Genomic DNA, 12,255 nt, shown 5'->3' with positions numbered 1-12,255 from the left:
TCAAAAACAAATCTTGTGCTTTTTAAGGCTCATCTGTACATAAAATGAGATCTGCCAATGACACCTGTTCAATTGCTGGGCCGCATCTGTAGCTACATGGAGAGGAAGTTGTTTGCAGCGTTGGGTCATTATATTTACAATACCATACTAATGTACTTAACTTCTTTTTAGGAATCTTCCTTACACTGTGATTAATAGCAAACAGATTAATTCTCATAACATCAAAGACTAGACAAGACACATGAGCTACATTGATCTCAGCCTGTTAGTTGTTTCTTAATAAGTTTTTAGTTGTTTTTTTATTCCGTTTACATTCATAATACATGATTATTTCTATTAGGATTATCTAGTTTTATTTTGGTTAATTTCTATTTGGTAATAGCAATGTTTTATTTTCTGTGATGTGTCATGTTTTGATTTAATCTGTTATATGTGTTTTGATGGCACTGAATGTTTGCTATATGTGTTGGAAACTGCCCTGAGTTTATATTTTCTTTGGACCCATGTGTTTCCTGCACGCAGTCCTGCCAAAGCATTACTCTGCACAGCTTAAATTTAAAGTAATAGCTGCCTACCTTCTCATGAAGAGGGAATTTCCTCCTGAACTCTCTCTCTTCCTCCTCCTCTTCAGTGAGTCCACTTCCATGGCTTTTATTCCTGTACCTATAAAGGCTGTTCTTTTCCTCCTCCTTCTCCTGTGCCAGACGCTCTTGTTCATCCCATTCATTTACAATTACCTAAGAAATAAAAGCTGCTACATGAACTGAGAAGGTCCAACAGGTTCATTCATACAAATCCCACCTAGGTCACAGTTCATTCCTATTTTGCAACAAGTTGTTGTCTGCGATTCCTCCTATATGAAAATAACAGCTAAGTACTATAAATTGTATTCATACATGAAATGTATACATGAACACCCATGAAATGCCACATAACACCAGTGCTGCAGCATCTGCATTGGCTTCCAACTGATTACCCTGGTCTATATAAGATGCTAGTTCTGACCTTTAAAACTCTTTATGGCCAGGGCCCATCGTACCTTAGGGACTGTCTCTCCTTCTCCCATCATCGGAGGTCGCAACGACCATCCCAACGAGACTTACTTTATGTACCGGGTCCTAGAGAAGTGCACTTGGAAAGGACCAGACGCAGAGCTTTTTCTATTTCTGCCCCTGCCTTATGGAATGCCTTGCCGCCCCATATGAGAGCCATGCGTGAGTTAGGGCCTTTTACCCTAGCACTCAAGACCTGGCTCTTTACTAGAGCTTTTAATCTATGTTAATTTTATTAATATTTTTATGTATGTATTTTTATCGTTTACAATTTTATCTTGTAAATCGCCTAGAGCATCGTGGATGGAGGGCGATTAATAAGTAATTAAATGATGATGATGATGATATGTGGTTCTTAACCTGTGAGTCCCCAGATGTTTTGGCCTTCAACTCGCTGAAATCCTAACAGCTGGTAAAGTGGCTGGGAATTCTGGGAGTTGTAGGCCAAAACACCTGAGGACCCACAGGTTGAGAACCACTGATATAGACTGTTCTAGAGTCTTATTTCAATGACAGTCAGAACCAAACTATCTAGGGGATTCTGGGGGCTGCAGTCCAAAAACCCTATAATTAGGACATCTATCTCAATCTGGGGGTGGAAAGGTCGACAGGGAATTATAGTTCACTTGTATTCAGAGAACTCTGAACCCATCTGATGATGGATCTGGACCAAACTCGACACGCAAATTAAACATGGCCAACTGGGAATACTGGTGGACTTTGGGGGTGATTGACCTTTAACTCTGGAAACTATAGTTCACCTGTATTCTGTAAGCCCTCTGAACCTCACCTATGACGGATCTGGACCAAACTTGGCACACAGACCCAACATGGTCAACTGTGAATACTGGGGCAGTTTTGGGAAGGTTGACCCAAGACTTTGGGGGAATTATAGTTCACTCACATCCTTAGGCATTTACTAATGGGAGCATTTATAAAAAACAAAAGCAAAGACTGCATTTTTTTCTCTAAGAAATAGCGTATACATATGACCAAACTGATATTACCTAACATCCAAAAACTAACAAGTCCATTTTCAAATAACACGGGCATCGCCGGGTACTCAAACTAGTATTTAAACTACATCTGGTTTTTTTTAATGTTGTAAGTGCCTTAGGTCCTGTGTAAGGAGAAATATGGGATAATAAATTAATACATTTTTAGCGTTAGGAAACTGTACCTGACACAAATGTCTGAAAAGTTGCAGAGATTGACGGTCCAGTTCTCCCTTGCACAGAACATGACAATGGAGATACAGCAAAGCATTCACCAGCAGCTGATCCTGAGTAAGATGCACCATCTGCTCTCTGTCAGATCCTTCTTTGGAGTATTTAAGAGATAATGACTTAAGGCCTTTAAGGACGTCCAGAGAGTTCAGAGAGCACAAAGCTTCTGCCTGGGAAAGATAAGTAGGGAAGGTGCTCCCAACAGAGGGGAAGGAGAGTAGTGAAGCAACAAGAGTGCTGAGCTTCGTTGGGCTGACAAAACTTGTAAAAGTTGTCCTGTGGACTTCTGATGCCAGAAGCCTAATACCATGTTGCATCTGCAAAATGGCAGCTTGTAGAGGAATAACCACATCAGGAAAAGCAGCGTACGCCTCTGCCAAATGTTTCCTAAATTGATGGTGCGACTGCTGCCAAGCTGCCTCCTCATTCAGCACATTTTGTAGGACAGACTGGGACTTATCTGTGTGGAGGAATTGCAAAAGGCGTGTTGTGAGATCCTGGACTTTTGAAATCTCAGCAATGCTGCTGGCATACTGATGAACTTCCTGATACAAAAGCTCATACGAAGGAACTTGTGGTCTGAAGGCTTGCTTTCGGTGAAGGCTGGCGATTTCATCCTTTAGCGTCTGGATTCTTTGGCATAACAACCTAAGATGTACATGTCATAGGTTAGGCTGTCAATAGTGACTTAAAAGGTGCTGAAAACACCTTTAATGCAAACTTATGATCCATTAATGAAAACTAGACAGCACCTCCCTAATTTTTTGAAGACAAGGATAGGTATGAAACTATTTAAAAGCATATTTTCAAACCCTCTGCAAACTGGACCAGAACCAAAAGAGCCACGTTATCACAGAAACATTCCTCCATTCTGTTATCATTCAGATGGCATATTGAGAATGAGAACAGAACAAGAATCTGGCTACCAAGTGTAAATATCCAAGGACAGGATTTGAGCTCATGATCCAACAGGCTACACTGGTCCCACTCCTTCATATATGAAATTAAGAAGGAAAACATTACAAAGTTACCTAATGTGTGGGTGATAGTGATTGCTGATAGTTTCATCTTCAAGATCCTTCCCTGTGTTCAATTGTGTTGACAGACTGTGTGTCTTCCATTCACATTCTAGATGGTGTAACTAAAGGCATGAGACAAAATAGATAGGGGTCGAGTCAACTTAAAAGATCTGCCATTATCCCAATGGAGAAAAGAATTATTTTGGTGTACTCACGTTCTGTAAGTTATTCCTGTTCTGACAAGTTTTCATCACATTAGTAAGGCTATATACTCATGATAGGGGAGGGGATCTCTAATGATAGATAAAGACCTCAGAAAATATATATATTTTACTATATGTCTCAGATTACGCCAGACAATATACCAATTGGCCTTGACAGCTGTAATCCTAAGAGCATCTTTCCCAAAATCTGCGGAGAGTTAATATATCACTGACTGTCAGATGATGAGGGCAAAGAACAAAAGAAAACTGAAGCCATTATGCCTTACGTTCCGGCCTCCCAAACCAATCCCTCTTGCAAAAAAAAAAAAGGTAAATCTTAGCTAGGGCTCTATCCTGCTTCCAAAACTTTGTCTTATTTTAATATTTGTTTATATCTTTATACAGACAAAAGGATACCACGTTAATTGCCAAAAACACAAAACCATATTACATGAGTCAGTTCATTTTGTATATGAAATATTGTTTATTTCTTTCTATATGGAATACTTCTAATGACACCTTATCATGTATTTATTGAATTCAACTGTGGCTGCAGTTTATCAACTTCTGACACTTTGAAACATTAGCAGCATGTATAAATCCTATTGTCGTGGACAAGAAAATAAGAAAAATGCAATGCACTCACCTCTTCTTCGGCATACTTGAGTTTGTATTCTCTTTTTGCTGCAGGATCAAAGTGAGTTTGTGGAACCCACAGGTGGATCTGCAGAAGGCCCAAGTTTACCCAAATACAGCCTCCCTGAACGGTTTCAGGCAAGTTCTGGGCTCCTCCTTCCCTCCCAAAGACCTGCTGTAAACAAGTCAGCCAAAGACAGAGAAGCTGTTCAGGCAGAATGTCCCGAGTAGCTACATCCCTGAGTACTTTGCAAACATACTGAAACGCCACTGGATCTTTGCTAGAAAGCCTGACACAATTTTGGAAATATTCCTCTTGCAGTTCTGTTGAAAGTCGGTCTTTAAGAGCCAAAAGCAGTCTATGTAATATTGCACATTGGAGTTTGGACTCTATTGACCTGAAAGGAGAAAAAGCAAGGGACATTTCAATCTCAAGGGATCCGTCCTAGGATTATCACGCAGCATGTGTAGATTACGTCATGGCCACACCAAGAGGCCAACCCTACCTTGGAGAACCTGAGCATTAGGAATCCCATTTTCAAACATACTATTTTAAATTTAGCCATTAAGTTTGGTTATGAAGAATCTTTTTTAAAATGGCTTTAGCAGGCAGGTGTATGAAAGCAGACCTTGTTTCATACCTATAATCAGCCTGGGAAGAAAAGGCCAGGTTTGTCCAGAGAACTGTGCTGACTTCCTGCAGCTGATGTGCTCTCTCCAGCCACTCGCCTAGCGTTACATTGGAGGCAGAAAGAACAGGGAGGCCGCTCACATCCCACTGGTTCCACTTGCTGCTGCTAGTTAGAATTTCAGAGAGGCACTTGGAGAAGACTGCTCGACTCAAAATACCCACACCCTAAATTAACAAAGATAAAAATGTACATTTAAAGTATAGGAAAGCATCCTCCACACTTTAATTTTTTAAAAATAGTATGCCAATGATCTTAAGAAGCTGGGACATTTCAGAAAACATGTTATTCAAAAGAACTCAGAACCACCTGAAGAACACTGAAGTCTAAACAGGGTACTATACGGTCTGGAAGCCTCTCTTTTGCAGCCTTCAAAGCCCACAGACCCTGTTTTTCTGTGCTTTGGGGCTCCTTAAAGTGGAACACAGAGAAGTGCATCTCTGTCATATGTTAGTGTTTGGGCAGGTATCAGTGCCGTGTAGATCCTATAAGCCAGGAGTCGGCAATTAGAGGAGTTGAGGGCCATTTCTCCTCTTTCCTGCTCCTCCCTCCTTGCTTCCAAAACCCTTTTTTTCTTGTTTCGCTCACCTCAAAAGACTTTTCCCCCAGCTTCCCTCACCCTAAAAGCCTTTTTTCCTTTCCTCCCTCACTCTTAGAAGCCTTTTCCCCTCGCTTCCCTTGCCACCAAAACCCCTTTTCCTTACTTTCCTTGCCACCCAAATCCTCCCCCTACCGCCTTCCTTGCTTCCAAAACACCATTTATCTCCCACCGCTCAGTGGGTGCATTGATTGTGCTTTTCCTGCATGGCAGAAGGGGGCTGAACTGGTTGGCCCCTGGAGTCTTCCACTGAAATACTGTTAAGTTTATGTTGGTCAAAAAGTTTGCCCATGTTTGACAGATCTGTCTATCTATCTATCTATCTATCTATCTATCTATCTATCTATCTATCTACCTATCAAAACACTATATAAACTACAGGCCTAGACCAAAGTTTTAAAATGCTACATTTTCTACACAAACCGTAAGAGACTTGTCCATGAGAGATTTGGGCCTCTTCTCTTCTGCCTTCGATAGTGGCTGCCAAGAAAGCCAACGTTCTGGATTTGATGTTACAGTACTGTTCCAGAATGCTACTAAAGCCCCGCTCACCAGTTCTGACCACAAGAGAGAAATTTCCTCTGTAGAGACCTATAGTATGGAAAACATAAGAGTTATTAGAATTCTTCATTAAAAACTTGTTATAATAAAATGTTTACTTTGTTTCTTAAGGGTTGCTATATTGGTTATTAGGTTATTATCAAAGGTTAACTCAAAAATCAAAAGAAATCTCTCAGTCCCATGCAGCAAATATGGACAGGAAAGAAAAGGAAAGGTGCTCTTTAATGTATTTCATGGTGAGTTACTGCAAATTATTTGGACAAGGAATAAATGGGAGAGAAGAGTCAGGTGTGACAGAAATAACTTTAGCACATTTAAGGTATACTCGGAATTCTTCTTGTTTTTATTATTAATTCATTTACCTTCTGTCTTTATCCCAATACTGGGACTGAAGTTGGCTTACAAATTATTCAGTATATGCAATGTATTGAAGCTACCCAATGGGGAACTGTGAGCCCCCAGCTTTTGGCTTATGATTTGTATCACTCTTAAGCAGCATAACAAATGAGGATGATTTATGGGAAACAAAGCTGAAAAACTAGAGAATCACAGTTACCCACTCTTTACCTAGATGGGGGATGGGGTCACAGAGAGAAGGGAAGGAAAGGAGGGCATGAGAGCCAACAGCAACCTACACAACTTGAAAATGAAACTTTTCGTAGTTGTTAAAAATTTACAAACACTTCCACATGCTTCTTAACAGATAAGAACAGACATAATCTCCAAACAACAATCTACTGGGAGTAAGAAAGCCATATGCGAGGATGCCTACTCAAAAAAAGAAAAAAATGGAAGAGCCATTCCTTCATTTGCTATGAATGTTTTTTTAGAGTCGTCTTAGATTCTAGTTAAACAAATAGCTTCTCCATCACAAAAAGGGAAGCTTAAATAACAATTTTTTATGTAAGAACACGAGGAAGTGAATATTGCTGCTTGCTAAAGAAAATAAGCAGTTGAAATTCTACTAAAATGAAAACAAACCATTATTTTTACCTGACACAGATCCAACACGTAATATAGTCCGTGAAGATGTTGAGAGGTAGCTGGTGTCAATTTAAGGCAAAAAGCAAGAAATTGCTTTATTTCGGAATGTATGCTTAACTGTTGGTTGTTGCCTTTCCTGAAAAAAAAAGAGCAAGCTGAAACTGAGCATTGACTGATAGTCCATAGGCAGTAAGGACAGACCAAGTTATAACAGTAATAAAAGCAAAACCACAAGTTTCACGTCCAAATTCAAGGAGGTCCTCATAATCCCGTTTTGACATCATTCTCAATCAGGCAAAAATGCAGTTGTCAAAATACTGTTTGCAGTCCATTTAGCACAGAGAAGACACTGCCTTCCTGCCAACTAGGGCTTTTGGCAGTTTTGAAAGAGCTATTTTTGCTACCTGCACCGAGGCAGAAAAACAAGAGAAGGGAAAAGCGGGCTGAAGTGAGTGTCTGAAAATGTGTCTGAGTGAAAGGAGTTATTGAAAGTTTGGCTTGAAGATTTTGCATGGGAAAGGGATCTAGGAGCCTTAGTAGACCACAAGCTGAACATGAGTCAACATGTAATGTGGCAGCTAGAAAAGCCAGTAAGATTCTAGGCTGCATCAATAGTAGTATAGCCCCACTCTACTTTGCTTTGGTCAGACCTCACCTGGAATAACCCTGGGTCCAGTTCTGGGCACCATAATTCAAGAACAATACTGACAACTTGGAATGTGTCCAGAGGAGGGTGACCAAAATGATCAAAGGTCTGGAAACCATGTCCCATGAGGAGTACATTAGGGAACTGGTATGTTTAGCCTGGAGAAAAGAAGGCTGAGAGGAGACATGATAGCTTTGTTTAAATATTTGGAAGGATGTCACATTGACAAGGAGGCAAGATTGTTTTCTGCTGCTTTGGAAACCAGGATATCGAGCAACAGATTCAAATCGCAGGAAAAAAATCCACCTAAACATTAGGAAGAACTTCCTGACAGCAAGAGCTATTCAACAGTGGAATATGCTGCTTCAGAGCGTGGTGGAGTCTCCTTCACTCTTTTAAGCAGAGGCTGGATGGTCATCTGTCAAGGATGCTTTGATTGTGTGTTCCTACATGGCAGGGAGTTGGACTGGATGGCTCTTGTGGTCTTTTCCAACTTTACGAGTTTGCCGATGTTGTTAGTGAACAGAAGCTGCTGAGCATGGATATCTCAGTGAGGGCACTCTGTTCTTGGAAATGAATCAAGGAGAGTATAGAGCGAGCTAGGGATCATGGCTCACGTGGAGAATATATACACAGGAAACAGCTTTGCCAGGTAGGATGACGTTTATACACTTTCTAACATCTGAGAATTTACTCCAGAGAACTCACCTAAGCCCATAATCCTTAAAAAACAAAGTCCACTCTCATATTTTCTATATTTAGCCACACAGCTAAACAACTGTCAGAAACCCTCCATTGAAAACCACCTAACAATTTAACAGTAGATCCTGATCTTCCTTACGCCTCAAGGTGGGTAAGAAATAAAACTGTTGTTATTATTATTGGTAAATCATTGTTGTTGTTATTAATATTATATTTCGGTACAACAGAGGAGGGTAGAAGATATCTTTAATACAAGGAGCAACTGTGAGGTATAGCCCTCCAGTGTGATTCCCTTCTGATTCTGCTTCTCGACAACTTCTGCTGAAAATTGATCAGAGTCATGCTAGAGAACCTAGAGACTCCAAAGAGAACAGCTTGCTCGAAATTTGTAGGTTCTTCAGGACAATCTAGCAGAACATGACCATAGAATCATGCTGGAAAACTAGGGATTCCTAGAGAGAGTTTTCCCAAGTAAAAATATAGCAATTTTATTATTTGCAGTTTTTCACTTTTGTGTGGGGTCCTGAGCCCCTAACCACAGTGAATGTGGAGGGCTGACCATTTATTTATTTGTTTGTTTGTTTATTTAAAGCATTTATATTCCACCCTTCTCACCCCAAAGGGGACTCAGGGCAGAGCACAACATATATACGGCAAAGATTCAAGATATACATATATTTTTATAGAACTAAGGAAGGTTTATGTGTCCTCAGAAAAAATTCCCTTACCTTTGTAAGTATACCTGATCCATACACTTAGAGGTCAGCTTGTACTGCCATAAAACAGCTAGATACTCCATGGCAGGCCAGAGCTGCACCCGGTTGGAGAGTTGAGTTAGCAGTGCAGGATCCACCTCTTTGCCCACAGCAGGGTTTCCTCCTGAAGGCTCAACCAAGATTCCTACTTCCTTCAGTTTTGAATGCTGGTGATTCACCAAAGCCTGCAATTCACCTGTAATAAATAAAGGACTTCAACTAGAATTTTATCATCAAATAAATTCAAAATGATTGACAAGTATTTGGGGAAAGAAACACTACAGCAAAAGTTGATAGAAAATATACTATTCCCTATTTGTTGTTTTTTAAAACATTTAGTAGTATTGATGCTTTTACAACATTCCTTTTAGTACAGACTGTCAAATACAAGAAGTGTGGAACTCTCTCCCCCGGACTGTGGTGGAGGCTCCTTCTTTGGAGGCTTTTAAGCAGAGGCTGGATGGCCATCTGTCGGGGGTGCTTTGAATGCGATTTCCTGCTTCTTGGCAGGGGGTTGGACTGGATGGCCCATGAGGTCTCTTTCCAACTCTACTATTCTATGATTCTATGATTCTATGTGTTTTACCTGAACAAATGTCCTTTAGATGATTGGCTCTGAGAACCAGGCCTTGAGCTTGAAGTAGCAAAGATTTCATCTTCCACTCTGTGGTAACTGTTTTCAAAATAAGGATCTCCTTCTGACATTGATCATCCACAACAACAGGCCTCAAATCCAGGACATTAAGTGCTTTGGAAAGTTTCCTCAGTTGGGCGGCAGTTTCTATTACCTCCTTGTCCTGTAAATATTGAGGAATAGTAAGGGGGGAAAGCCAGTGATAATAAATAGTCTGAACTGTTATCTTATTTTGCTAGAATATTTGCATAGAATGCCTACAGCAGAACTGATTCTGAATTTTTGCATAATGGTTGATGTGTGGGGAGAAACAAGACAGAGTAAGAGACATCCTCTAAATGAATTAAAATGATGGGTATTGGATTTTAACTATTTTCTATTTAATGGTATTTTAACTTTTAAAATATTTCAAAGCATTCTACTATTGTCATTGTTTAAACCTATTTTAATGTTGATTTTTGTATTTTTTTTAACTGGACTGTTCTCTAAACTGTTCAAATTTTGAACAACAAGATAAGAGTAATAGTAACAATCATAATAGCCCATCGTAATTCATTTCTTAATAGTCATGGCATAGCTAGGAACTGTGCTGCAGGCAAGCAACGACGAAAATTTGTCCCTTCAAACTTATAGTGTAAGCAGCCCAAACCTTTTTCTTGTTGGAGAATGAGGGCATGTCCAATACTATTTGTGTAGCTGGATGTATGCCTACTCATCTAACATACCCCCCCACCTGCTCTCTGAGAATATGTGAATGCCTGATTAATTAGAAATGTTGATAACAAGAACACAGGAAGCTCCCTTGGACTATTTAAGACTTCTGTCGCATCTTTAAAACATTTAAAGAGATCTTGTAGCATCATAGAGACTAACCGAGAGAACAAAGTTGGTACTTCATTAGATGTACAGTTTGATGTGCCTATGGACGGACCGTAGAAATGCAAAATTTGGGGTAAGGTGATTAGGTGAAAGGTTCAATGATGTTGTTCGGGACAAAGACAGGACTAAAGATGTTGTTAGCTAAGATGAATAGGCAATAATAGGAATAGTGGAGGGAATTCTGGGAATACAGAACCAAGTTTGAAGGGAACAAGACAAGGGTTATGATACTGACCAAGAAGGTTCTTGAGAGACTGAGGTATTACAATATTGTTCTTAACTGCTCTATTTACTAGTGGTGTGCATTCGGGTAAATGCTTGTCCTGTTTTGTTTCTGGGCTTTCGTTGTGGATCCCGATCCATTTTTGGAAAGCCTCCCAAAATTGGGAGGGTTGTTTTTGGTTCTTTCATTTGGGGCCCAAAAATTATGACGGGGGGGGGGGGGGGGTGCTTGCCATACCTGAGGCGCTTGGCTGCCTGGCAGACGCGTTCGTGTGTGGGCACTGCACTTCTTCTCTTCCTCCTCCTCCATCCCTGCCTCATGCCTGCAATGCCCTGCATTCATTCACAGGAGTCATGTCCAGGCAGCCCCACATCCGGACATCAGCAAGCATGCTTTATCAGGGCAGAAGGAACCACTGGCCCTCTCTCTTTTCCACTCGGAGAGTGTGCTGAGCAGCGGGGCATGTGTGTGTGATGGTGTGTATGACTGTGCACTGTGCAGGCGCTGAGCTGCAGGCAGGCACTGACAGGCATGAACAGGCTTTCCAGGCCTGCTTGCAAGTCCCACATACTCTCCCTGAAAAAAAGTGTGTGTGTGTCACAGGGTGCAGGCAGGCCTAGGAAGCGCATGTGTACCTGTCAGTACCTGTACACCCCCACACCACACACACTCTCCCCGGAAAAAGAGTGTGTGTGTCGCAAGGCGCAGGCAGGCCTGGAAAATGCGTGCATGCCTGTCAGTGCCTGCCTGCAGCCGTGTCCCAGCTCACACACCCTACCATACACACATGCCCAGAAAGGAGAGGGGGCAGTGGATCCTTCCGCCCTGATGTCGAAGTCCAGATGTGGGGCTGCCCAGCTGCGACTTCCGTGAGTGACTGCGGGGTATTGTGTGCACAAGGGAGAGAGGAGGAGGAGAAAGAGAAGAAGAGTGCATACATGGAATTTCGGTTCCACATGAAAGCAGGCTTTTGTGTTGAGCTAAGTTTCATATGGAGAGGGGGCTTCCCACTTCATGCTTCCGAATAAACGTAAGACACGAAAGAAACTGTAAGAAACAGTAATACGAATTTTGCACACATGTCTACTATTTACTAATATGTATGGCAACTCATTGGGGATACAGTCAGGTATAAGTGTTTACAATGAACAGGTTTACTGCTCAATCTTTTAGACATTTCAAGCAATATCAAAAATGCCAAGGATTCAATAAGTGACCTCCAGGAGACAACATATGCCCTCTCACTGAATCATAGCCACTCATGGTAAAGTATGGTTGCTTACCTGTAACCGTGTTTCTCCGAATGGTGATCTGTGGAATCCACACATATTGGTAATTCCCTGCACGTGTGCAGCCTGATCGGAACTTCAAACAGCTGAGTCTAGTTTGGCTATAGCCCCACCCACCTTCCCCCGAAGCTATATAGCCTCAGGTGGGGATATAGCCCC

At 41.3% G+C, this 12,255-nt stretch overlaps 1 protein-coding gene across 2 annotated transcripts in view; it reads right to left on the bottom strand.

The window, feature by feature from the left end:
* Window positions 1–12,255, bottom strand: part of LOC100558840 (LYR motif-containing protein 2) — a 140,510-nt gene that overhangs the window by 49,532 nt on the left and 78,723 nt on the right. For both annotated transcript variants that reach the window (XM_062980755.1, XM_062980757.1), the window contains exons 56-64: window positions 9,658–9,868; window positions 9,045–9,267; window positions 6,978–7,104; window positions 5,847–6,014; window positions 4,778–4,992; window positions 4,147–4,534; window positions 3,310–3,419; window positions 2,233–2,926; window positions 576–737 (exon numbers count right to left, since the gene is read on the bottom strand). In XM_062980755.1, coding sequence (XP_062836825.1) covers window positions 576–737; window positions 2,233–2,926; window positions 3,310–3,419; window positions 4,147–4,534; window positions 4,778–4,992; window positions 5,847–6,014; window positions 6,978–7,104; window positions 9,045–9,267; window positions 9,658–9,868 — 2,298 coding nt within the window. The remainder of the gene's footprint in view (window positions 1–575; window positions 738–2,232; window positions 2,927–3,309; window positions 3,420–4,146; window positions 4,535–4,777; window positions 4,993–5,846; window positions 6,015–6,977; window positions 7,105–9,044; window positions 9,268–9,657; window positions 9,869–12,255) is intronic.

The sequence above is a fragment of the Anolis carolinensis genome, chromosome 1 (assembly GCF_035594765.1).
Source record: "Anolis carolinensis isolate JA03-04 chromosome 1, rAnoCar3.1.pri, whole genome shotgun sequence".
NCBI lineage: Eukaryota > Metazoa > Chordata > Lepidosauria > Squamata > Dactyloidae > Anolis > Anolis carolinensis.
Note: the sequence above shows the minus strand (reverse complement) of the source record. Positions and strands in the feature narration are given on the sequence as shown.